Source organism: Pungitius pungitius, chromosome 18 (assembly GCF_949316345.1).
Source record: "Pungitius pungitius chromosome 18, fPunPun2.1, whole genome shotgun sequence".
In the NCBI taxonomy this organism is placed as follows: domain Eukaryota; kingdom Metazoa; phylum Chordata; class Actinopteri; order Perciformes; family Gasterosteidae; genus Pungitius; species Pungitius pungitius.
Genome location: NC_084917.1, coordinates 14,934,912 through 14,961,359, shown reverse-complemented (window position 1 = coordinate 14,961,359; position 26,448 = coordinate 14,934,912). Strand labels below are relative to the sequence as shown.

The 26,448-nt window shown below is 45.2% G+C and overlaps 2 protein-coding genes across 2 annotated transcripts in view; one reads left to right on the top strand and one right to left on the bottom strand.

The window, feature by feature from the left end:
• The first annotated feature begins 2,740 nt into the window (after window positions 1-2,740).
• fbxw2 (F-box and WD repeat domain containing 2) lies at window positions 2,741-10,186 on the top strand. The gene is made up of 8 exons (XM_037484121.2): window positions 2,741-3,274; window positions 4,168-4,460; window positions 5,071-5,293; window positions 6,536-6,730; window positions 7,145-7,278; window positions 7,622-7,708; window positions 7,811-7,980; window positions 8,332-10,186. Exons 2-8 carry the CDS (start codon window positions 4,194-4,196, stop codon window positions 8,618-8,620), a joined length of 1,365 nt encoding a protein of 454 aa, XP_037340018.2. The 5' UTR covers window positions 2,741-3,274; window positions 4,168-4,193; the 3' UTR covers window positions 8,621-10,186.
• A 152-nt stretch (window positions 10,187-10,338) lies between these two features.
• Window positions 10,339-26,448, bottom strand: part of LOC119226304 (ras-specific guanine nucleotide-releasing factor RalGPS1-like) — a 45,773-nt gene continuing 29,663 nt past the window's right edge. The window contains exons 9-20 of the mRNA XM_037484117.2: window positions 21,334-21,471; window positions 21,131-21,224; window positions 20,372-20,439; window positions 17,074-17,200; window positions 16,124-16,275; window positions 15,781-15,829; window positions 15,277-15,357; window positions 13,900-13,972; window positions 13,679-13,771; window positions 13,481-13,586; window positions 13,296-13,387; window positions 10,339-12,656 (exon numbers count right to left, since the gene is read on the bottom strand). Coding sequence (XP_037340014.2) covers window positions 12,627-12,656; window positions 13,296-13,387; window positions 13,481-13,586; window positions 13,679-13,771; window positions 13,900-13,972; window positions 15,277-15,357; window positions 15,781-15,829; window positions 16,124-16,275; window positions 17,074-17,200; window positions 20,372-20,439; window positions 21,131-21,224; window positions 21,334-21,471 — 1,103 coding nt within the window. The 3' untranslated portion in view covers window positions 10,339-12,626. The remainder of the gene's footprint in view (window positions 12,657-13,295; window positions 13,388-13,480; window positions 13,587-13,678; window positions 13,772-13,899; window positions 13,973-15,276; window positions 15,358-15,780; window positions 15,830-16,123; window positions 16,276-17,073; window positions 17,201-20,371; window positions 20,440-21,130; window positions 21,225-21,333; window positions 21,472-26,448) is intronic.

Below are 26,448 nucleotides of genomic sequence, written 5' to 3'. Positions count from 1 at the left end.
CAGGTTTTACATTGGCTTCAGTCTTTGGAACCAGATGTTTTGCACATAATTTAAACCCACTTTATGATAATATGCACAACTTGATCATGAATTTATTGTAAGAGTTTTACCAGAACAGGAACTCTTTGTGGTGGTGATAATGGTGGCCCGAGTAGAGTAAAGTTAGAGTACATTTTGAAATCCACATTTTGGATTTTTTAATATGAGAATGTGTACATCTTGGTGAGTGGTTCATTGATGCCGTGCTTTTGCACCCGGTCAATCTTACAATCAAACCATTAAATCTACAGCACTTCAGGCCAATGGAATAAACACTTATGTACATTACCACCTACAGTAAAACTGCTGCTTGTAGAACACATAACAAAACAAAACAAGTTATTTTGTTGTAAACAAAAACATAAAAACTAACCAGATCCATATTAGAAGTTTATTTGGAAAACATACAATTCTGATTCAGGTTCACTGATTTGCATATTTGGTTTGAAGTCAAAAGAGAGACGAGGTAATTATCGTAATAACACATTTCACAAACAACACTAGCATGATAAAAAGTCTCAATGCCCCAATAAATCAAATCAAAAACCCTTAAATAAACCTGCACAATATTGCCACGATTAGTTCATCTCAGTGATGGCTGCAGGAACAAAGGTCACAGGTTGATGCTGAAGAGACACTGTGTCAGTTGTCCAAGGCTCACTAGAAGGGAATCTACAGCTTGAAAGTTTCAAAGCGCAGGCCACTGAGCAAAGGTTGGTACTGAAGGCCGTGACAACACGTGTATGCCTGCTGCTGCTTTGTCACTGAACTGAACCTCCCGTCAAGAGGTGAAACGTACTGTAACACTGGCACCGAGTCCTTGCTTTGGAAGTTCTTCAAGTACGTGAAACCACACCAATGCAAGCCGTGCAGAAACAGAGAATGATGCAGAGTTGAAGCCAGCGGAGGCAATACGCCGCTGCAGCAGATCTGCTGTTCTGTCCTTGAGAGGTTCCTCCCTAATCGGCGACCGATAGGGATGCCGCGGTGAAGAGTGAGCAACAAAGATGGCACGTTAAGACCATCTATTAGCCAGCCGTCACGGCGACTGAAAGACAATGCTTCAGCCTCCTTGCGGTCAAGAGCGAGTCAGACCGGATCAGTCTGCTTTTGGGGGTCAGCGTTATGAACAGGTTTCCTGTTTATCTTGTGACCAGGACGTGACACTCTGTGCTGTGTATGCAGAACAGCACGGACTGTGTCAGCGGGGATAAGTCTGTTCCTCTGAGTGGACAAACTCAACCGTCTAAATACCACGTTGAAACCGAATGTTGTATGTGGAAAGAGCTGCTCGTCTCTTCAGGTGTGCTCTGAAGTTGTTCATGAAGGCTTCATGCTGACCTCTGAGTGAAGGAGGGACCTGTCACCTGTCAATCATCTAAGTAATGACTTTGGTTGTCGGAGGGACTTTTGTCGGTAGAAACAATTGAGGCCACGTGAGAAAGTCAGAATGAGTCAGTCCAAACTGTAAGCTTCCATTTATTTTATGTGCAATATTGTTCTTGACCTTTGATGAAGCATTATGAGGTGAGGAGCTTTTGAAAACAGGTGTAATTTTGTCACACGACACACAATTATACACACACACACACACAAATTAACACACAAACATACCCAAGAATTAGGACACCTCAGGCCTTTTGAGAAATGAAACACATCCAGTGTCCTACATAGAAAGTGCTGGTACAATCAAGAATACAAATATGTGTTTATTGTACATGAACTAAACTAAATAATAACGTGTGAGATAAATAAATATATATTATTTCCTTTGGTATTTCTTTCACATATGGATTTGGAATGATGCTTGTTTCAGTAGCATTGTAGTTGCATTGTGGGAGAGTTCAGGATACTTTAGCATATATTGTTGTCAGACAACAGTCTGCAACATCATGATGAATTGTTTAAATAGTACACCTATTTTCCATTGAATAAGGGCAATACTTGAACCCATAATGCAATACGGTACCCAACAAAACCAACACATTGAGATAGACAACGTTTAATCTATCAATAAACCTGACATATACTTACATAACAGCAGACTGACAAAAACTTCTCTGTTGGTTGGCCTCTTAATCTTCATGTGCTACAGGTGAACTGCAAAAGGAAATGCATCAAACCGGAATGGAATAACAAATAAAACTATTTTACAGAAAATACATTTTAATTAGATCACTAATTATACATGATGAGGAAGGGAAGTTACCGTCAAGTAAATATGACATCATTTTCACCTTTGTATTACCTATGTAATGTATTTTTTTATTAGTTAAGTATAGCTACTTATTTTAAATTGAGGTCCATCATTCTGATGGGATTTCACTTTCGGGCTTCACAACTAATACTTGTTATGTTCGTTACTTGTTGGCCCTCTGGTGGTAATTGTTGTACATGACATTCCAGCAAGCTGCTTTACTCGTGACACCTTTTTATCTCGCGTGATTTAATGTGTCTGAAACAAGTCGTCCGTGCATAACTGGACACTTTAGGTATTTAGGTTCCACTCTGAGGTTCTACTTAGTCCAAGATAAACCCTGATGTCCATAAACTGCATCTCTATTTCGCCGTTGTGGAACCAGCAGGAGTGAACAAACTGGTCCCAGTCACATATTTCTCACCGTTCCACATTGTTCGTGACACCGGAAGCGAGTTTACCTGCTCAGCCCTGAGCTACAATCCCGCAGCTTTGTCTTACAGACGAGTTAGGCCCTGTGAATATATGAATACTACCCAGGCAGCTACTGTGTATAATGCAACACTGTAATATGTTTTTTATTGTCAGAGAATAAGGAAGGAAGGAAGGTAGGATTCATTTTCTGAATATGTCTGTTTTATTTATGGAGAAGATTTAAATATTCATAGCCTCTCCTGTAAGACAGCGCTGATGGCATACTGGCACTGGACTGATATAGCGTTTCCATTATCTTTTGGGTTTCATGCTGTCAGAACAGAACCGCTATCCTTCTACACTACTACGCAACACACCCTTCTTGTAAATGAAAATTGAATAAATGAAGACTACCGCTATTCTATTGGGGATACTATGTAATTCACAATCAACAGAAGCAAGCGCTCTCATCCTGGCGGTTAGCTAGCGTTAGCTACGAAGCTAGGTCACTTGGACAATCCTTTCAACTTGCCTGCTGACAGGTTAGCTTAGGACAGCTAACTTCGCTATGTGATCTCACTAAGCCAGGAAAGTGGCGATACAGAAACTACCTGCAACTCTCTGGTTGGTGGACATTTCGAGTTTACACGTTTGAATGCAACTTTATTTACTAGCAGTAGCGCGTGCTGGTCATTGAATGCTCTGGGTGTTACTAGTCGTAGCTAATTTCCCATTAAAAGACGTTACTTGGCTAACGTTTGCAATAAAAGTTGCTAACTAGCCAGGTGACGTTAGCGAACTTAGACTTAATGTCTAAACAGATACTCTTAAAGTTATTAGCTAATATAATTGACAGCACTTCCATATAGGCAAGTTATGTAAGCAGTAACGTTATATAGGTAAAAATCCAACACTTCTTCGAAATAGATACAAGCTTTGGAAATGTAACCGGGGGAACGGAGATCACATGACATCATAAAGCTGTTACCTGCTGATGTTTGGAATTTGACTTGATGGATCATTTGAATAACACATTTTTAAATGGTATTCTTTACGATTACGATGCAAAGATGAGATGTAAATTAAATCTGTCAAAAATTTCGTTATAGACCCAGAACCCGAGAAATGTATGTCTGTGGCAGATCCTTACACTGGGTTATGCACTGTGCAGTGCAATTAAATAGAAAAATACTCAAGTTGGGAACTGATTTATTTAGGAAAATTCCCAAAGCTGCAGTTGTCCTGCTGAGGTAAAGCATGCTGCTGGAAGATAGCTCCCACTTAACATTTTGCTTCTGTTTTTGCAAACTTACAGATAAGAATTATTGTATAAACCAATCAGTTGATCATACATTTGTTACAGCGTGTGTCAAACACAAGCCATTCTTATTCTTGTTGCGTCAGAAAACCCCCAAATTTGAATTCCTCAATTTATTCCTAAATTCCGGATTCCTGCTCCAGATACTTGTGTTCTCTTGCACGTGAAGGCTGTTCTGAGGTCAGCGTTGTTGCTGCAGCTGTTGCAGGTCGCTCTCATGTGCCCATGGAGAAGGCAGCCTTTGAGGGGTGGCTGGAGTCAGTCTCTGCCACTTTCCTTACTCTGAACGACCAGCAGCGCAACCATTCTCTGGACCACCTCATCTCTCTCAGCGGTGCTGTGCAGCTCCGTCATCTGTCTAATGGACTGGAGACTCTGCTAAAGCGCGACTTCCTGCGCCTCCTTCCCCTGGAGCTGGCCTTCTACCTGATCCACTGGCTGGATCCGGAGACCTTGCTCATCTGCTGCCGGGTCTGCAAACAGTGGAATAAGGTCAGTTTGGTGGGGGTTGGGTGTCCTTAATAATGAATCCGCTGTTCTGCGTTGTTCTTTTGCTTGGTCCAAAAAAAACCTTGTTTCAGACAGTGAATGCCATGTGTGAAAATACCTGAAGTCTAAACATTAAGGGGGAAGCCAAATAGTTTCTATTCGAGCGGTGATTGTAGATACTGTAGTAACCTAGTTTTCATACTTGGATGGAGATGTGCCAGTAGCACAGAGCGGACACTTGTGTGACGCTGTGCAGTTGCTTGTCTTTTTAAATGAATAAAGGTTACAAATACGCTTATTCACTATAATAAATCTTATGGTATTTGTTTTCAAAACTCCGGAATCGGCCTTTGTAGAGTTGCAGGATGTATTTTGGGCCAGTTGTAACTTGGTTTACAAGTCAGCTGAACCTTGTAACTTATCCTCTGGTCTTGGCATGTTGACATGTGGGCCGTTGGAGGCTTCTCCTGAAGAGTCCATAGATTCTGACCATGTTGAGGTTTATGGCTGAGGTGCCCTCAAAGTATGTTAAACTAAAAACCTTTCCAGTACTGAAGGAAGTTGTCATTCATCTATTGAAGGGTCTCAAGTGTTGAAATGTTCCAACTTGCAGTTGATCAACTCGTGCACGGAGGTGTGGCAGGGTGTGTGTCGGGAGCTGGGCTGGAGGATCGATGAGTCCATCCCGGACGCGCCACACTGGAAGGCGGTCTATTTGAAGGCCAAACTGCGCATGGTGCAGCTGCAGGATCAGGAGGCCTTTGAGACGTCGTCCCTCATCGGCCACAGCGCTCGAGTATACGCCCTCTACTACAAGGACGGCCTCCTCTGCACAGGTACCGCAGGGGGGGTCAGTGGAAATCATTTCCTGGGCTGTCCTACAAGCACACATCACGTTAATCTGCTTCATTCGCTCTATTCCAGTCCAAATAAAAGTCTCTGTATAGCATCCGTGAGGTCATCTTAGTGGACAAGGATGGACAGACGCTCCACAGACAGTCGAACACTGAGCATTAGTGCACGTTGGTCTCATGTTGCGATAAACTGCTCCTGGATCCTCTCCCATTTCTGAGGGTTTGATCTGAGAAACTCAAGTTCTCAGCTTCTACTGCAGGAACAAACTGTTTGAGCCCCTGCCCTCCGGCAGGAGGCTGCACTCCTTCAGGACCAAGACCCCCCGCCACAGAAACCGCTTCTTCCCCTCATCAGTTGGCCCCAAGTCCCTCACTGAGCCAGACACTACGTTCCCAGGACATTTTCATTTAGATACTCTCCTCAATACATACGTGTGTTGACACTGCCCCGCCCATCAGAACTAGTAACCATTCATACACTAGAGTTTGAACTTCTTATTAAATGAAGATGATAATAATCTTTGTTTGTGATTACAATGGTTGGATGATTAAAGAATGTGTCCCTTGATCCAAATGAAGACAATATAGACACTTGGATGTTTTTTAAATTAGTGCTTTTTGATCCTTTGTAGCACCGGTACCCAGGCACTGGGAAACGTTCATGTGTCTGCTTGGGTTACAAAGGTCCTTGTTTATTGTGCCCAGGGTAGCTGCGTCTGGCCCTCGTCCCGACATTAAATTAAATTGAATTCATTTTATTTTGTATAGCCCAAAATCGCAAATTACAAATTTGCCTCAGAGGGCTTTACAGTCTGTACAGATGCAACATCCTCTGTCCCGAAACCCTCACATCGGCACAGGAAAAACTCCCCGACATATGAAAAAACCCTTCAATGGGGAAGAAACCTTGGGGAGAACTTCAGAGGAGGGATCCCTCTCCCGGGATGGACAGACTGCAATGGATGTGTACACAATCAATTCCTCTAACAGAAATGATACAAGTAATTGCAAGTAGCAGAAGAGGTGTACGGCAGGACCACTGCAGGGACAACCTCCATCAGATAGAACCACCATCCACAGAGGCTTCTGTGGGGAGGGAGAGCAGAAAGATGTTGGTTTTTGATGACAGTAATATGAATCATATTTAAAGTAATGGTGATGACGGCATCATCATTACTTTAAAGAGCCAAACGGTGTAGAAACAGACGTCCTCTTGTTTTTCAGGATCCGACGACCTCTCGGCCAAGTTATGGGACGTGCGCACTGGTCAGTGCATTTATGGCATTCAGACGCACACCTGCGCCGCGGTGAAATTCGATGAACAAAAGCTGGTGACCGGGTCCTTTGACAACACTATTGCATCCTGGGAGTGGAGCACAGGAGCTAAAATCCAGCAGTTCCGTGGCCACACAGGAGCAGGTTGGTTTGGACCTTTACTGATGTCAAGTTTAGAGTTAGTGAGTGTGAATAAAAATCAACCAAATTCAAATCAGCAGCTTGAACCATAAAGTTGACAGATAAAAAATATAAATATATTGCGTTTGTAGTTATATTTAATTAATTATTATAGGTTAAAAAGTCATTGAAGGCATTCAGTGTATTCCTCTTTGTATAAATCATCAAATAGTTCTGTGTGGGAGGCATCTAACAAATAGTGTTGTGTTCATACTGGCTGATTCCCGCGCTGTGACAACATTCTGACCATGTTACCATTAGCACTCGAGCTAAGTCTCACACTCTGAGCAAGTCACGCCGCTTCATATCTGTATTCATGTTGAAGCTGTATGAGCGGCGCCATGTTGTGGCCTCTTGGTAAATGTCCCGTGTGCTCAGTCTTCAGTGTGGACTACAACGACGAGCTGGACGTGCTGGTCAGCGGCTCGGCAGACTTCATGGTGAAGGTGTGGGCTCTGTCAGCCGGCGCCTGTCTCAACACCCTGACCGGACACACGGAGTGGGTCACCAAGGTCAGGCCCCCCCCCGCTCACCTCTCATCACATGTGATTCATGCGTGGTGCTCACAGCTGGAGCGCTTCCTGTAGCATTTGTTCTGCGTGTGTTTACTGTGTGAGGGACGGGTCTATTTATAGAGTAGCAGCGTACAAAAGCATTGCATGGAATCATTTGTCTTCTTTCATTATTTATTGAATAAACAAAATCAAATCTTATAGGACCATTCCCTTTTTTATATTAAGCATTACGAGTTTTTTAGGGTGCTGATGATACGTGTCGTCATTCATCATTCAAAGCTGTATTCAAGAACCTTGACAGAATAGAAGCATGAAGGCTGCCTCCACCCCTCTCCGTCAGGTGCTGCTCCAGAAGAGTGAGGTGGAGTCGGTGGTGCACAGTCCTGGTGACCACATCCTCCTAAGTGCTGATAAGTATGAAATAAAGGTAACGCTCTCTGAGAGTAAAGCGGCGTCGATCATTGCTGTCGTCGGAGCCCCTGATAGGAGCCCGCCCTGTGCCCCCCCCCCCCCCCCCCCTCCCCCCCAGGTGTGGCCCCTGGGCAGAGAAATCAATTGCAAGTGTCTGAAGACGCTGTCGGTGTCGGAGGACCGCAGCATCGGCCTCCAGCCCCGCCTGCAGTTCGATGGGCGCCACATCGTCTGCAGCTCCGACCTCGGCGTCTACCAGTGGGACTTTGCCAGTTTTGAGATCCTCAGGTAAAATTAGTGTGAAAGGACAATAAACCGATCTGTCCAGTATGTCCTTGTATTCCTGCAAACGGTTGTGTGATTTGGATGGAGAGTGAGTGACAGCTACCGGCTGCTACATCCAGAGACACCGAGTAACACTACTGCTTCCATCTTGGTCTCACTAGTATTTAAAGGAACTGTATGACCAAACAATGACTCCTTTAAATTGGAGGAGCTTTATTGTACAGAATTTGGCCAATGAGGTGATATTTTGAGTCATGGGGTGCTGATGAGGCTGAAATGAAAAATCAATAATCAACCAACAGTTTCCACCGTGCTCCCACATCTGTGACTCCAGCATGTCGTCCCGTCCCACAGGGTGATAAAGACCCAGGACCCCGGCAACCTGTCCCTGCTCAGCTTCGGCGAGGTGTTTGCGCTCCTTTTCGACAACCACTTCCTGTACGTGATGGACCTGAGGACGGAGGCTATATCGGGCCGCTGGCCCCTGCCGGCCTACAGGAAGTCCAAACGGGGGTCCAGCTTCCTGGCCGGCGTGACGTCCTGGCTCAACGGCCTGGACGGGGACAATGACTCTGGACTGGTGTTTGCCACCAGCATGCCCGACCATAGCATTCACTTAGTACTGTGGAAGGAGAACGGGTAGGGGCCAAGGGGGGGGGGGGGGGGGACCAAAGCGCCTGGTTTTTATCCGTTCTCTCCTCCACACCAACACCAACACTTTGTCACATGGGAGGATGAACCGAGGCGCACGATGAAGCCTCACGCGGAGAAACCGCTTTTATGAAAGACAGCGTGACACAAAGATTCTACAATAAACTCCCCTGATTTCATCGTGGGGATGGAGTCCGACTTTGAAGTCATCTTTGACTCTGATCTTTGTTTGTGAGCAGGACCCAGCAGCAGCAGTTCTCTCGTGAGTCAGTCGCTGCTGCTTGAACCTGGGTGTGAATCACTGGACGCGCTGCTCCAGGGGCTTTAGGGGTCGGCTTGAGAAATGTGACGTGCCTTTTCAGTTCATTCGATGTGACGCACCAGGCATTGTAGATCTTACCTTTTCCTTGATTTCCTTCTTCATATTTATCGTCCTAAGGTGTCCCTCATTTTATAGCTGTCCGCCCGACACAACGTGCTTTTACGAATCACCGGCCGTGTAAAGACATTGAGTTTATTTTTCTATGCGATGCACAGCAGAGGGACTTGAGGTCGGCGAGCGGCCGGTTTCAGCACAAAGCTAATCGGATTTTTAGACTTCAGATTGCAGGATTTTCCTCGAGGCAAAAACCTTGTGAGATCGCCAGTTCAACGTCGTGTCTCAATTGGCTCAATCAAAATTAAGTGCTTTTGTTCCCGGACCTTTGCATTGAACTCCACCCACCCCCGAGGAGGCCCCGCATTGAAATGTTGCAGGGCCGTTCCTTTTTCACGTGTACAGACTGTAACGATGTTTCTCACTCACATTACTGAACACAGCAGATGTACAGACTGTGTGTGCATTTAGGTTTTTTCAAATCTAATTAAAACACCACCAATATATTGTATTTTGTACTGTTGTCTGGCCAATGCACCACATGACACTCCTCCCTGCAGCACACAGTAGTACTGCTTGTGATAAATATTAGGGATGAGACAGAAGTTATGTCTAACAATATATATATATTTCTTTTTTTATAAATGGTTGGAAGATCCATCATGATTGTCTTAAACAGTTTACTAGAATGACTTTCTGTGTGGAGATAAGCTGATGAGGTAGAAAGTACTTGGTATTAGTCCAATCCTAGTTGCTATGTGGCAATGTTGCAGTCAGTCTGAGGAAGCTTCTTCACGGTTGTGAGTATTTGTGATGATCTCCACCGTTGTCCTACTTCCTTTTAGAGGGCTCCCCAACACACATGTGAGCACTTAGTTCTGTCCTCATGGGTTTCCAGGTTTGGAACTACACTGGATGCTGAAGGGTCTTGGTGCTGTGGCTCCAGCGTCACGGGAGCAAATGGCTACAGGCCCGTCGCCCTGACCTCCCCCCTCCAATCTATCCTCTACCCCCCCCCCCCAGCCCACGGAGCCAGAGACAAAAGGATCCCAGACTTCCTGACAGAGCAGGACAGCAGGTAAGGCCTCGCAAGACATTTAAAATGGGTCTTTTTAGTATGACACTCAATGATTTGATCTGTAAAGAAAAGCGTTCTGAATAAAATGTATTATCAAAACCTCATTCTACTTGATAGAACTTGTTGTAAATGAAGTTGTTGTGGAATATATGTCCCTCACACTGTAAAGGCTGGAGTTTGACCTCATGAAAAAAGCTATGTTTATCTAACTCAACATGCATGGACGATATTGGTACAGAATTATACATCTAAGATATTTAAAAATTCAACATGTTCAACGGTTTATTTCATTCTACATATTTACCCTTCAAACAACATGAAACAAAGTTAAATATTCTGTACAGAAGTTTCCACTCTTCCAAAATGTGATGCAACAGTAAACAGAATCACAGGCTCAGTGTTTCACAGGTGAGGCGTGGAAAGAGGACGTGGTCCATGTCCATCTTGTATTCCCTAGTGGTTAGAGGGGGGGTCACTGGTCAATAAGCAGATCCTCTTTAATAAAGAGGCCACAGTAGTGTGTGAGTGAGTTAATAGTGAAGAAACAATAGTCCATTGTATTAGTTAAGGAAAATTGAGATCTGAAAAGCAACAAAGAACATTCAACTCAAGAGATGTTACATGGTTACACTTGACATTTCTACTTTCAACGTTTCTTCCCCCCGTTGCAGTTGATAATATTACAAATAGACAGTTACTGTGATTTACGACATGGCATCTATTAGTAAATGTTTAACTTCATTTACATTTTTTTTGTTCTACTATGGAAGGATAATTTCTACTCAATCCAAATTGGATCTTTATTCATGGCTTTAGTCTGTGAACATTACATCGTCATCATAGATTCAGGGTGTGAAAAGTGAAGCCAATGCAGAAGTTTCTTTCTAATGGGCCGACTCCTGCGTGTGCAGAAAGAAGTCTAAGAGACAACGCACCCCCCCTTGACTTATTAACCCAGGACAAAGGAGCTCATGGTCTAAGTCGCTTGTTTCCAATCTTCTTGTAAACAGCACAATGTGTATGAAGTATTTTGAGTGGTATGGGACTGCTTTAGGGCGGGGCTACGTTGTGATTGATCCATTGCTACGGAGGCACCTCGTTCCTCCCCTTGTGTTTTCAGTTGACTCTTGGAATCTGCCTCGGGTTGTACTTGGTTCCGATGTCTCTCGTCACAGCCACCTACATGTTCTGCCCCGGACCATTTTGTGAAACCTAGAGGTTTTTTCCAGCCTTTCTGATAATCTGACCGCTTGTGTTTCCTGACACAGGAACATGTGATCAGGCTCTGGCTTCTGGTTGGACAACACACTGTGCAAACTAGTTCATTTCGTTCTTCTGCTTCCCCTTATCCTCAATTATGAGACATTTTTTCACAGTCTTTCACTTTAGTAATTCCCCAGGAGAACATCGTTATAATACTTGGAATGATTGCCAAACAGTCAAATCCAACTTGTAATAAAGCAGAATTATCCTTTAAATTCAAGCAAACATTTGGCTTTTGAAGCAGGTTACCTAACAGCACCAAAGCTGATGGAGTCTGTTTATTCCAATGTCCTCCAATTGGTGATGAGTGGAGCTACGTTTTAGGGTGGCTTCCCACCAACAGTCTCTCTGAGGAACAGCTTCCCGCAGCAGATGTTGAACAAAGAAAAGCATTGTACCATTTCCCTTTGATGGCCAATTGTCAAAAAATAAACTCTTTTACAAATAAATACAGTATTTACACACATGATTGTTGAAACTTGGTACTTCATTGTAAATTGCTTTAAATTCACGCCACCAGCAGCCTTGGGCCTCCTGGTGTGGACAACAACTGGCTCTCTTCTGCACTGCAGATTATTTCCATTGTTCTGTAGAAAATAGCAATTTGGCTTTGATATGTACAAACACCAAGAGGAGATTGTCAACTCATCCACGGCTGCTTCTTCATTTCACCAACAATTCCTGGTTCCATGGTGGTTCCTCTACGAATTCTGTTATTTGGGGACAAATTCAGTCCAGCTGGGTCTTGCGCGGCTGTCCTGCTGCAGTGCAGGCGTCACCTTTACCGCTCTCGACGATGGCGTGTGCATTAACGTTGTGCCTACTCGCATTCCAGTAGGATGTCGAAATACAGAAACACTTTCACAAGTGCAACCAGTGGGGCCATGGTGGGGTCTCTTAACTTTCTGTCAACACCTGGACACCACTCAACGGCCAAATAACACTGTCAACATATCGTTTCACCCACACAGCAACCCAACGTGGGCCAAAAAAACCAATGTGCTTGTTCACATATTTAGCAGCTTAATGAAAGACATCCAGTGATGAAACTTAAAGAATTTAACAAGACACAACTTCAAAGTCTCCCATTAAATGGACTCTTACAGGTTATATCTAGTCCTGGCGATGAAGGAAGCGGGCATGTCGCTGGTCGTGTATACAAGAGATTCTTCTGTATTGCCTCTCCCACTTCAGTAGATACCATCATATCCCACCATTTAGTCTTCACGTCCCAAACGAATGGGTTTGGCACAACAAGGTCCAGCTGGGTGAGGTCTGCTCTCATTCAAATGACATGAGGTTTGCTGGTATCTGTTGGAAGAAGGGCACAGATGTTTATTCAGCACACGGATAAGAGGCAGGAGAGCTGCTGGTAAAAGTGAAAACAAAGAGGCTAGTCTATGTTGGTATCTCTGTAAGGGTGATAACTTCTCATCCCCTTGGTACAAACTGTCACAGTATCCTGAAATTAGAACATGAGACAGTTTATTTGCTATCCTGTGGCAATGAAAAACCCTTCTCCCTGCTCTCATCCTATCAACAGCCACATTTACCAGCTAACGAGGAGAGGATCTGTTTCTGAACCTTGTCCTTTCCCCCACTGGGCTCCGTCCTGGGTCCCCTCCTCTTCTCCCTGTCTCTCCTACCTTTTGAAACATTGGTATTTGCACAGTGCGGCTAAAACTGATCCGGTCCAGTCTACATCCAGAACATGGTCAACCTTACGTCCCCCGTTACCATTCTTGATCTATGGCCAAATGTTGGTTTTGTGAAGTCACAGCGACCTTTGACCGCCAAAATCGAATCATGTTTTGATTGCATCCAAGTGGACGACACATATGAGGAACTCACAGGGTACTGGAGGTGTCGTGATTACAAGAATGGGACAGACACAAAGTAACAGTGAGCAGTGAGAGTGGGACTACTGCTCAGAGAGTGAGTTGAACACACCTGGGGTCTACTGCTCCTGCACGCCTCCTCCAGGTTCTTGTGCCAGATGATGGCTGAAAACCGGGACCCGGTCTGGAACTTGTAAACATTGCCTGTGAAGTGTGTCACAAACGGCTGCGTGTGATTATCTGGCTTTTTGAAGGACGGACGCAGTCCATCAGCGGAGCTGTGTGGGCGGAGCTGACCTTTGTCTGGGTCGTTCAGGTGGAAGACGTTGGGTCTGGCTGGGTCGTCTGGCAGCCCCACCATCCATCCAGTCACACACACCTTCTTACAGGGGCTGGACTTGTACTGTGTAGCGTGGGTCAGAGTCACAGCCTCCATGGTTGCATGCCATTATACTGAACCTTTTTCATTAAACAGACGGCTCCACGTGTACTTACATGTTTTCTCTCAGAGGCCCTCAGTGCTTTTGCACCAAAGAATGTCAGCGTTGATCCAGACAGAACGATCCAAAACCTGGTCCACGATGACAACTGCAACCAGGAGAGAGGTAATGGTCACGCTGGGAGCTCTTTGCAGATGTTTCCTTTCCAACTTTTCTGCCGCGGTCGACGTGGAAACAGAGCGGCTCAGACCTGAGTGCTATCAAAGATCAACACACCTTGGGCTTTCGTCCCTCCTTCAGCATGGTTTTCCTCCGCAGGGGTCCTTCAACAGTCACGCTGCTGGCCTCACTGCATCCAGAGCAGCAGAGGAGATGATGCCGATGGAAAGGGGGGAAAGGTACAAGGAGGGTAAGTGAGAAACTGGACCCGAGCCCAGTGTTTGACACAACGTGATGACAGTGAGGTCACTCGTTAGTATAGAAGATGAACTAGTCCTTTATGGGACCGTTTTATGAAACAACATGTAGTTATTAGCGAAAACCCATGGTATTTCTGCAACATTTAGTAGGTGTATCCCTCTTATTTGTACAGCAGCTTGAAACTACGTACATCAATGATATGTGTTGAAATGTACTGAACAACATGCAGAAACTCATTTCTCTAATGACCAGAATTGGATGCAGGTCACCAAACGCTTGAAAATGAAACGTTAATTCTGACCATACTATGATGCTCTGTCAGACCACACAACACAGTTGGCTGAGTGGACAGCTCTCTATAGGGAAGACAAACGCTCTCCATCGCCCCCGTGTGGCTGACTGCAGTGTAGCACATAAATCGTTCAAATGTGTAACCATGTGCCATGTTATTTTAAAAAGGATTTCTAGAAAAGTAGAAAAATAAGGAACTACTGCACGAGTACTAACTTCACTTTTTACTTCGTAAATTCAAAGTCATCGGTTCATATTGCCACCGACTGGCTAGCTAGCTTATTTTTTGATATCGTGGTTATTTGTTTTTTTGTAACCAAAGTCTGGTTTGGTGCTAACAGAGCGGTTTCTATTCTGATAATATCCAGACTATCATAGAATCCTAAGGGTCAGCAACTCAGTACAGATGTAACAGTTGATGATTTCACTACCAACCCAGGTAACATTTCTACCTTGAACATCATTTACGGCCGGTGTGAGTGTGTCGGTCGGGATGAGGAAGAGCGACTGTGTGTGTGAGGGTGAGTATGGGGCTGAGAACATAGCACTTCATTCAGTCTACTGTTCATGTGTTGGTGAAGAAATTCTACAAACTCCTCAACAACTACGTTAAGTTCTTGTGACTTGCTTGTCCACCTTGCTGACCAACGCTAAGGTGGGCTAGCCGTGAAGCTAGCGACGCTAACGCGAGGTGACCTATAATGTGGGCTAGCTATTCTGCCATGTGGTCCAATCCCTCACGAGACTTCTCTGTGTATATATGTCAGTTGTTGGGCTCCTTGCTGTTACTCAAATGCAACGTGAAAGAGATAATAAAAATAATCCTCAGATGTGTCGATCCATCGCCATCCATCCCTACACGGCAGTGAAGGGATGAGGTGAGAGGAAGAGTCAACCTCCTTCTAGTGATATTGACCACATACTGTCCTACTTTCACTGTACCTGAAAACATAGCTGCGGCTCCAGGCGGAGTTGCGAAGCGGGACCCTCCAGTTGGGGCCCAGTGTTGCGTACATGCGGCCCCTGTTTGTCACACATTGTCACAGTCAGCCTCGTGGATTTCACTTTTTGATAAGTAGAACTGTTCAATGTATCTCACCAGAAGAACCTGTGGTGCAAACTGAAGCAAATTCAAAGCACCTCTCGTTGATTTATAGGAAATATTCATTCTATGTAAACATAAATATAGGGTATGACTGACCTGACACTGGGTGTTAGCAACATTCAAAGACAGTGATATTATGGGCATTGTGAATATGGAGTATAGGCACACATTAAAACTGGTGCTAAAACCCACGGAGACCAGCTGTTTTAGGACCCACATTAGTCTTGTTTAAGACCAATATTTAAATACGATAATATGGTGCGCCTCACTCTTCCACGTGATGATATCTAAATAAACCACTTTAATGCAAGTGATGTAAATATGTGATGGTTGGCTCTTACCTCTCCACGCCAGGTGACAGTTCCTCCCCAAAAGAGCTTTCACTGCTGCCTGTCAAAACACAAAGCAAAGTTTATGAGTAAATCCAATTACGTAGGCATATTTTAGCAAAAAATATATTTTATAGTAGATGTTCCTGTCCAATTTACTCGGTGCCCAAATTATCGCTAAAGAGTTCTGACTGTCGATGGTTGCTTATTAAATATATTACCAAGATTGGTTAAGATTATTCTCATTTTTCATGTCCAAGAGACAGGGGACCAGTGTGCATGTGTGAACTCCTGCTGTGTTTAGGAACCAATACGTGGTTCTGGGTCCCAACGTCCTCCTACAGTGTACACATACCTAAGGACAGGCCGTTGGACACAGACGTACTGTGCGGGTCATTCCTCACCGGACTCTGGGACTCTAGGAAGCTGTCGTCCAGCAGGTGGCGTGCTTTCTCCGTGGGAAACGTGGCACTCCGGCTCTCTGACATGCCGTACTGACACATCATGCTGCCGACACAGAGGGGTCACAGAGTATAGTTGTATCACACCTCACTGTGCGGCATGGCTTAGATATTTGTGAATTGATACCAGTTTCCTCACATCTAACGTATTCAATAAATATCAGTATTGCCTTCTGTGGCTTGGATGGCTACATGTGTGTGTGTGTGTGGTAGATATTGCTGCTGCATAAGTACCATTATTGCTATATTCATTGGTATTGTATTGGTATTATAAATATTATCCATAACAATAGTAATAACACCAAAAACAATACTAATAATTTATATATACATACATACTTTGATGAATGAATTATAATAATTAATTGTTTACTTAAAATTAATTAATTAAAATAATAATTATGATTGCCATTATTTTATATATAAAGCACCATTGAAAACTGGTTTCCAAAGTGCTTCACAAAAAAAACTACAAATAAAGCAAATCAATCGGATACAAATAGAATAAGTTAAGATAAAATTACCTATAAGAACAGATCAAATGAGTTATGTACTGTATAGTAATTACAAAAAAGCCAAGCAGCCAAATTGAGTGTTGAAAGATCATTTAAAGAGGTCAGTGAGTCCTCAGGTGTCCTGTGACAGTCGATCAGTGTTTTGTACATGTGGGTTCTACCTCATGTGAGTGGGAACATTGTTATGCACCTCAGGCTCCATCCTGGGCAGTAAGTGAAGCAGTGGGAGGTTTATTGAACACCTTGAAACGTGTGTGTACCAGTGTGACTTTTACATGCCTACAGAGGGTTATGGTTAAATATGTTGTACGAAGGCCTGTCATACTCACTTGTTTCCCAGACTATGGCTCTTCCTGTGGTGAGAGGGAGGGGGGGTGGGAATACCAGCCCCCACAGAGGCGTCGGGGCACGTGGGTCGTCGGTTATACCTCAGAGAGGCAGATACCTCAGACAGTCCTGGAAAACAGGGCAGTAGTCATCACTGCCACAGTATCACCAGGTTCTGTTCAGTTGCCATCGCAGCCTTTTTGCAACCAGTGAACTGAAGTCACCATGTTTAGAATGCAGAGGAGTGACGTAGAGATGCCCTACATGGCTCTGGTAGACAGCTTTCAGCCCGTTTACTCGAGACTTGAAACTACAGACTAAGGCCATAAACTCATGTTTACAATGTTTACATCGGGAGAGAACTAGAGTCATTTTTCATAGACTTCTATACAACAGAGGCGTCACCCTCTGCTGGTCTGAAGAGAGAATACAGTTTAAGACACTTGGCAGAAGCGGAGGTTACCACCCGGTCTAAAACTGACAGGAGAAAGACAGCTAGAGCGTCACAGTGTGCTAGTTCGTGTTACCAGGTCAGCCCACATGGGGCCATCATCCAGCCAGAGCTCCACTCAGCTTCTGGCAGGCCTGCGTTGGATTGATAAATTGAATCAGTTCACGGGCATCATGAGGCGGTGGAACCTCTGAGTCACAGTGGAAACCCACAGGGCCATGCAAGCAGCTAGACGGGCTGGTCTGGACCAGGCAGGGTACAAAGCGGTCCCGCTTGTATGGCCCCACAGTCTATGTGCATCATGCTCACCGTGGAACGCTTGCGAGACGTCATTTTGTGGGGTTAGGTACCACGAACTGCTGCATTTGGGTTCAGACGCATTTGGGTATTTTGAATGGGGAAGCAGGCGGATTCCCACCGATGATGTTCGATGGAACTCGTTCAAATTAAAATCTTTCCGACGAACGACAGGAAAACTTTGTAATGGGCAAACATATGTGGTAAAGTTAGAATGAAGTGACTACATGTTATGTGGCAGGATGAAGTGGTCCCTTAACGACTCCATTGGCTCGTAAACACATGTGCTGGTTTGGGTTGGGGCGGCTGGCTTTCTGCACACCCAGCACGTCGTAATGTATGAACACCGTGTCACATGGTCCTCTCCTGCTTCCCTGCACATTCTGCTCCACCATGTCGTCCTCCACTCACTGCTCGTACATGGAGACAGTGATCAAACCCAATTCTTCTGTTTGGCAGCCTGACAAATGCATGACATTTAATTATTCTGAATTAGCCAACACGCCAGGGGACACAGCCAGAACAGGCTTTTCCTGCCAGTTTATTATGATTTACTCCAAAAGATCATACGACCAGCAAAAAGAGGAAAAATCGGCTCTTTTCACTCATATTTAGATCAAGTCAAAACAAAGATACATGCAAGTCCGTTGAGAACAGCAGGTTTGATACAGATGTAAACGCAAAAGAGAAAATACTAAAAATGCACATTTCAGAATCAGAATCAAATGAAACAGCGGTTCTATGTTTGGGGGCCACTAGTTTGTAAGACAAATCCCTAATAATGCATTTGTGCACAAAGTCGAATGATGGGGAACCACCTCGTCCATCCATGGTCACATTTCACTACCAGACCCTGCAGCCAGCCGGAAGATCTGATGTATCAGAACTAAAAACTCTTTAGAGGATGGTGTGTTTCAATAAGGAAAAACAACAAGGAATTTCCCTGTACATGTGTCCTTCCTCAATGACTCCCGGATGCTGTTGATAACAGCGACTTATGGTACACTGTAGCACCTGATGACTGTCACCTTATGAAGATGAATACCGCCACATCTTGTGAAACTTAATCAGATGAACTCATCTCACAAGTGGTAATATTTACAGACAAATGCCAGCATGTGGCTGGCCAGTCTGTGGAAAAGCATCAACGTGTTTGGTGGCTGCTGTTAATATGGCCTGGCTTATTGTAGGACCTCTTCTATCCAACAACAGAGCTGTAAATTAAGCTGACTATTAGATGCATACGAGTGAAACCACAGCATGTCAAGCCTGCAAAACCAAACCATTATTCCCTATTCCCTCAGGGAACAGACACTTTTCAATCAAACTACGTATTAAAACAGAACTCTGATGTAATCACACTCACTGAGCACATCATTGAGGCTGCAACAACACACTCACAAAGTAAGGGTTCCACTCCTTACGTGCTTCTTTCCAAAATTGTCATCCAATTATCCATTTACTCAGCTTTTAGGTTTACTTGGTCTCCTCAGAGGCAATTTCAGGATCAGGGTCAAAACAAATAAGCTTGGTGAAAGTATGCAAGTGACTTTAACAAATGGTGAACTCACTGAATCAAATGGTGGTTTCCTGGATGAAAGTCTGATCTGTTTCTCCCCTTTTGTACAACTTTGTTGCTCTGACCGACTCACACTTAAGTGGGAGATACACTGTTCCAAGCCAGATGTGGCCCACACACACTGAAGGGGGACTTCAGTATCAGACACTGATTTTTCATTTTTTTCAATGGAAGGCGATATACCGGGCACCCCAGCTGTACAGCAATGTACCTCAAGTACCTGGGTAACCCTCCCTTACAGATATGGTGAGAAGTTCTGAACATCCGTGAGGATGCGTTGGAAGGAGCCAGTTGAGGTGGTTTGGGCATCTCCCCGAGGAGGTGTTCAAGGCTCAGCCAGCTGGGAAGCGGCCCGGGGGAAGAGCCAGGAGCAGGTGGAGGGATTACATCAGTGGCCTGGGAATGCCTTGGGATCCCCCATCAAAGCTGCTAGATGTGGGAAAAGGGACGTTCCCCACTGCGACCCGACCACGGATGAGCGGTATCATTGGTGTCTCGTTTCCTTTTCTGTCTTGAATGCATTGCACTTTTACATATTTGCATGATCAGCAAACTGCACACACTCTGTCGTTGTACAGAAGGAGGCTGACGAGGGCCTCACACACAAGAGCGTCAAAGAACGATTGCAATGTGAGGTATGACAAGTAGGACTTTTTTTTGGTTTTGATGGTTAAATTACTATTATTAAGTTATTACTCCAATGATGGAGCAATTTTTGAAATTGTTATGGTTATAACTAATCCCTTAACTAATGCTCCAATGGTTTTGGTATGATTTCCTTGAACTTTAGTTGATGCTAAAGTCCCTCCCTGTGACACAGCTCCCCCACGTCTTTGATGTGGCTCTGGGGTCATTCCTCTTCATTACCACGACCCACATGCAGCTCTATGCTGGCTCTTAGTACGTTACATCCCCTAAGCCCACTCAAAATGAACCCTTCCTAACCCTGTTTTCTACCATGATTGTGTCTTACCTGCCAGGTCTTCTTTAGAAGAAGCGATGCGAGGGGAGCTGTTGCCAGGTTCAATCTTCAGAGACAGCCTGCAACACAAAGCTTTCCATCAGACTACCGGCTCCCCAGTGACCGGAGGAACGCACACACTGCTGGGACCACAAGTCCAGCAGAGTCCTCACCAGCCTCCAGTCATAAGTTGGCTCAGCATGAGGCTTTCATCTATTGCTCATGTAAGGTTGTTTTCTATGAGGTGTACACATACAAAGGCAGTTAATGTTGTAATTGACACACACACACACACACCATTCACTAACTAAAGTTAGTCACTGTCTGCCCAAAATATTACACTTAATCATTTTATTATATGAAACATTGGTGTGAAGTGGTCATAAATACAATACAATGAATTCTTCAGGCCAAAAACCTTTGTTAGGTCATGCTGTCCTTGACTTTTGACAATCATATTGGTATAGCGGGACAGAGAGGACTGGTTATAGTGGGACAGAGAGGACTGGTTATAGTGGGACAGAGAGGACTGGTTATAGTGGGACAGAGAGGAGCAGAGGATGTGAGATGCATGTGAGAGTCATCAGCGCCTGTGGACCAACAAGCTCCCAGTGGGACGGAGAAAACCAGCTGCCTGTCATGATTCCAGCGATGCTTCCTGTGCACTGACCCCCGTCAATTTCACGCTTGATTCCATGAACCATGTGCCGGGGAAAAGCCTGCGTTGGTACAGAGGTGGGACAGAGTTTCCACAGCAGAGGGTTTACTCACTTGAAGTTGTCGTCCTCCACAAACTTCTGCAGCTCCTCTATGTAGCGGACTGACAACAGATACTTCTGGACATGTGGCAGGGTCACCAAGTGATCTGGAGGAACAAGAGGAAGGAAGGAAGGATTTGGCTAAAGGAAAACATCAATACAAACAAAGGAACGCAGTAAGAATCAGGGCCTCCCACCAGGCTGCAGGTTTCCTACCGTAGTTACAGGACATCTGCAGGTCGGAGATGAGCCTCAGAAGGTTGTTCATCTGATTGGTCCGCTGCTCCGTCTCTATGATGCTGTCCGATGCCGGGTAGGCGGAGTCGATGTAGATCATGTCCAATAGGTAGATCCCTGGAGGAGACAGCACAGCACAGGGAACCCCTCAGCACCGACTCTGGAGGACTCGTACCTGGTTCAACTAAGTCGATCAAATGTCCTATTAGCCAGCTCAAATACACTATCTTGGTTGCTCAAAGGCTGATCCTAACTCAAACAATTCTGATCACCAAAACAACGATTTTCTAACAGTACAACGCAAAAAAACTCAAAGAAGGAGCCTTTTTTTTCTCTGCTGACCATAACCATGACAAAGTCCAACAGCGCCAGCGCTGCAAGGGCTCGACAAGAAGCATCGCACAGTATCGCAGACAAGTTAAATTGGGAAAATATATATTTTTTTAAATGTAATTTTAAGTGGCGCATCACCCCAATCAATCAGAATCCATTTCTATTAATGTGCCTGATGAGCGTATAGGACTGTGAATCTGTGTGTGGGCAGATCAGTATGTATTATTCATTATCACAAATTCAATCAATCGAAGCAGTGAAAAGAAATTCTGTGTGATTCTGTCTTTTTAACAACCAAAATATAACACGTCAAGGATAATATGATCTAAATGGGGCCATTTTTTTCACCCACCCTTTTCGCCATGGAGAGACCTGATGATGGTGGAGCCACAACTAACTGTTTGGAACCAGCTCATAGTACTTTTCATAAAGAATTCTATGTACCAAAAAAAATGGTACTATGCAACACCTTTAAACAGTTTGACATTACAGTAAATTCAGCTTTCAATACAATTAAAATATAAAAATGTGACAAACAGAAGATGGGGAAACCCTTGGCCTGCGCCCCGTAGTTTGGACCCCCACTTAGAGCTAGAGGGACTGGAATATGAACACAGCAAGGATTTTACTGTATTATTTGAATGAATATACATCTGGTTTTGGATTATACATTGGAATTCTTAGGGGGCTCGCTATGCAAAGGTATCTCTTTCAGGATTCAAAAAGAATGAAGTGGAATAAGTTGTCATTGATTGTGGCATCTTTTAACCGAGGACCGGAGGAAAAGCATGAGCACGTGTCTAAAGTAACCTGGAAAACATCTGCCGAGTCAACGACTTTCCTACAATTTGTCTTAATTACCGCGTAACTGGTACTAAATACCAGACTGGAGACTCACCCGCAGCCTCCCCCTGTAGGCGGAGCTTGAAGGAGCGTATACATGTTCAGCACATGCACACACACACACACGGCAGACACACACCACACGGCAAACACACGGCAGACACACACACACGCACACACGGCAGACACACACACACACACACACACACGGCAGGCACGCACACACGGCAGACACACACACACACGGCAAACACACGGCAGACACACACACACGCACACACGGCAGACACACACACACACACACACACACGGCAGGCACGCACACACGGCAGACACACACACACACGGCAAACACACGGCAGACACACACACACGCACACACGGCAGACACACACACACACACACACACACACGGCAGGCACGCACACACGGCAGACACACACACACACACACACACACACACACACACACACACACACACACACACACACACACACACACACACACACACACACACACACACACACACACACACGGCAGACACGCACACACGGCAGACACACACACGCGCGCGGCAGGCACACACACACACACGGCAGACACACACGCGCGTGCGCGGCAGGCGCACACACACACACGGCAGACACACGCATACACACACACGGCAGGCATACACACGGCAGACACACGCATACACACACACAGCAGACATACACACACACACACGGCAGGCCCGCACACACGGCAGACACGCACACACGGCAGACACGCACACACGGCAGGCACGCACACACACACACACACACATTTCCACTGTACGTCTCCAACTGTTTAACGAGCAAATCGAACACATCCTCAAACAGCTGAGACAGCTTTTAAAATGAAGCGCTAACGAAAAGTGACTGAAGTGGGAGAATGCCAACGATAGCAATATGAAGACAACGAGGGACGACCATGTTGTGGCTAAAACCTCTCACAGCTTTCCAAGTGTTGCTCATTTGTTTCCAGATCGACGCAGACCACAACGCGGCTTAAATGTCATTCAGTAACGCCGTGAAGGCCCTCATGTGGTCCGCTGGTTCTCTGGAATGTCTCTTATATTGCAGCATCATCGTTATATATCGCCATATATTGTGGCTTAGATTTAAAAGTTAGAAATGCGTGTCACAGGAAATGCTGTTTCATTGGATTTAACTACTGAACACATCGACAGTAGGGGGGGGGGGGGGGAGGGGGGGCTGAGTGGCAGGACCCGAGTGTGTGATGTGCTGTCATCAGCAGTTTGTGTTTGTCATGTTAATTACAGCGCTCTTCCTCTGCTGACAGTCATGTTGTGGAAGTTGAATTAGTAAGCGCCCAATGAGGCTGTGCCCACGTTGTCATTTTCTTTACCAGCACGATGTGTTTATGAGAAACAAATCCTGCCTGCAATGTTAACGATATAAACTTGTTTCCCTGAATGACGGGCCAAGAAAACACCCGTAAAAAAAACAAGACGGACGTATAACTGCTCATTTGTGTTCCTTCTGGATTTTAACAACCACTTATGCTAAATGGTGAAGCTACAGAAGGTTGGAAAGTACCGTTCATGGTGGCCAACCCGTATAAGTTGACAAAAAGATAAACAGATGGAGATAAACTACACCCAGAAAAGTGGCATCGGCGTACATTCACTGAGGCAGCACAGTGAACTGGTCACAGATCTTGTTCTTCCTAGTTTGTATCCTTATGGTTGAAATGCACTTATTGAAAGTCAGCTAAATGACATGTAACGTGAACCTGGGTCCCCTCAGAGGACAGCATGCGTCGCTGTGGTCAGCCCCAAATCTCACATCTAGTCCTCTTGCTGAGGTCCTGTGCAGGTCACATGAGCCCAGTGAGGTAACTAAGTTGAGTGTTCAAGCAATCCATCCCAAACACAATTTATAATTTAATTCTCTCACGCAGAACACGTCACACACACACACACACACACACACACACACACACCAAAGTGTAGTCGATGCGTGGGACTAAGCGCTCTACCTGTCCCTCTATGTGTCAGGGACGCTGTCACACTTTCGGCTTGTTATATGCACAGGGTCTTTTGAGAATAAACGTCCAATGTAGGCCTACGTAGTTTTTACTTAATAAAATTCCCAGCATGGGAACCTCTGCCGTAGAGCATTTCTGACTGTGAGACGGAGCCGGAGGACCTGGAGAGGACCCACGCAGACACGAGGAGAACATGCAAACTCCACACTTTCAGTGGGATGACGTCACCTTAGCAATAGTTCCATGAATAGGTTTAACTGGAGTTAGTTAAGAGCCTGGTACGTCCCATTCGGACACTAACGGGTTCATCTGTGAGCATCGCTGACCGAGCAGCAGGATTTGGTTTACATCATATTAACTATTAATTAAAAACAGATGCATCGTATATATTTTAGCTGAGGTCTGTCTCTTTTGCTCCTTCTCATGCTGCTCCTCTTGTGGTCTATGGCAATCTTCTCTGGCTGTGCCGGTGCAGTGGGATCAATGGAGTCCACATGGAGCTTCTCTGGTAAAATACCCATGACATCAGTTCTTCCTGTGGGTCTCATGTGGGGGTTACCAATGCACTGAAGCATGTTCAGAGATGACTCCAGCGCAGGGCAGGTCTTCACAAGTAGCGACTGCATGTCAATCAGTCAGCTGTCAGCTTAATGTGCTAATATCAACCTAAGCTAAGATGATGAAAGCCACGCATCTAACTGGTGTAAAGATCTTCATTATTTCCATCTATATTATGCTCAAGATCCATATTCTGAGATATATTTGTGTTTAATCAAATCATGAAATACTACGAAAAGGTGGAATTCCACGTCTCCGGGCTGCAACACGTTCAAACCTCTCGTTTGACTTGAACAGCGGTGTCATGTTTCCCCAGTGTGTGTTGGACCCATCGGCCTCCACCCCAGTACTTCCATTATGGAGCCTGGAGACGATAGCCCCCCCCAGCAGGAAAGATTCAACTTCCAGCGAATGGGCCTTCACTCTGAGAAGTTAATCCTGGAACCACATAAACAACCACACTTTTGAGCCAAAACATCATTTCCTCAAATCCTTCCATTAAAGTCGTAGGGCCAAGCGCAAGCGGACTTCAGTAGCTGCACACGGCCTGCTGCCTCCGCGCAGTCTTCCTGGAGCCAGTTTGAGCCTCGACCCTCAAAGGGCTTCAAGATGTTTGAGGCCGATCATGGCAATCAACGCGGATTGGCCTGCTTCCCCCTACAGACCCGAGAGGGCAGGGCAGACGGGAACAGGCAGGGGATCAAGTGACATGCAGTCCTGGGACCAAACTAAGTCAAAAGTGACTGGGAGATAGGATGTGAAAAAATGGGGGACAAATGTAGCGTTTTTATTGGGCTTTGGTACAGACCAGAGGGCACAGGTGGACATGCTGCGGAATGTGTTCATAAAAGCTACAGGACTCCAATAAACCGAGCACTGCACCTGTGGACAGTGTTCCTCCACAGGGTTAACGTGGATGCCATCTGTGCGCTTGACTTTCCCCCCCCCCCCGATGAGGCCGGCCAACAAGGTGTCATTAGGAAAGGGCTTACTCTCCGGTTTGCATCCATTTTCACACACACACACACACACACACACACACACGCACGCACGCACGCACGCACAAGCAAGCAAATCTTGAGTTAATGGTAATGAGAAGTGCAAGATGAGAGGAAAGCGGTCGCTGGGATGGTGGTTTACATGGAGACGATAACCCAAGTGACAATTCTCAGATGTTCTTTGTTGTAGAAGTTTTCAAAAGAAATACGTCAATAAGCAGTTTTTATAATCTCTGCTTAAGGGCATTGGGTGTGGCTATTTTCCCAATGAATTAGGCGATGAAAAATGGCAACAATTGGCATTCAACGAGTACAATACATGTTCATA

Excerpts from the sequence above, each read along its gene's own strand:
- fbxw2 (XM_037484121.2), top strand. The coding sequence starts at position 4,194 with ATGGAGAAGGCAGCCTTTGAGGGGTGGCTGGAGTCAGTCTCTGCCACT. Across the intron at positions 7,279-7,621 it reads ACACGGAGTGGGTCACCAAG|GTGCTGCTCCAGAAGAGTGA; the intron begins GTCAGGCCCCCC and ends CCTCTCCGTCAG. Across the intron at positions 7,709-7,810 it reads CTGATAAGTATGAAATAAAG|GTGTGGCCCCTGGGCAGAGA; the intron begins GTAACGCTCTCT and ends CCTCCCCCCCAG.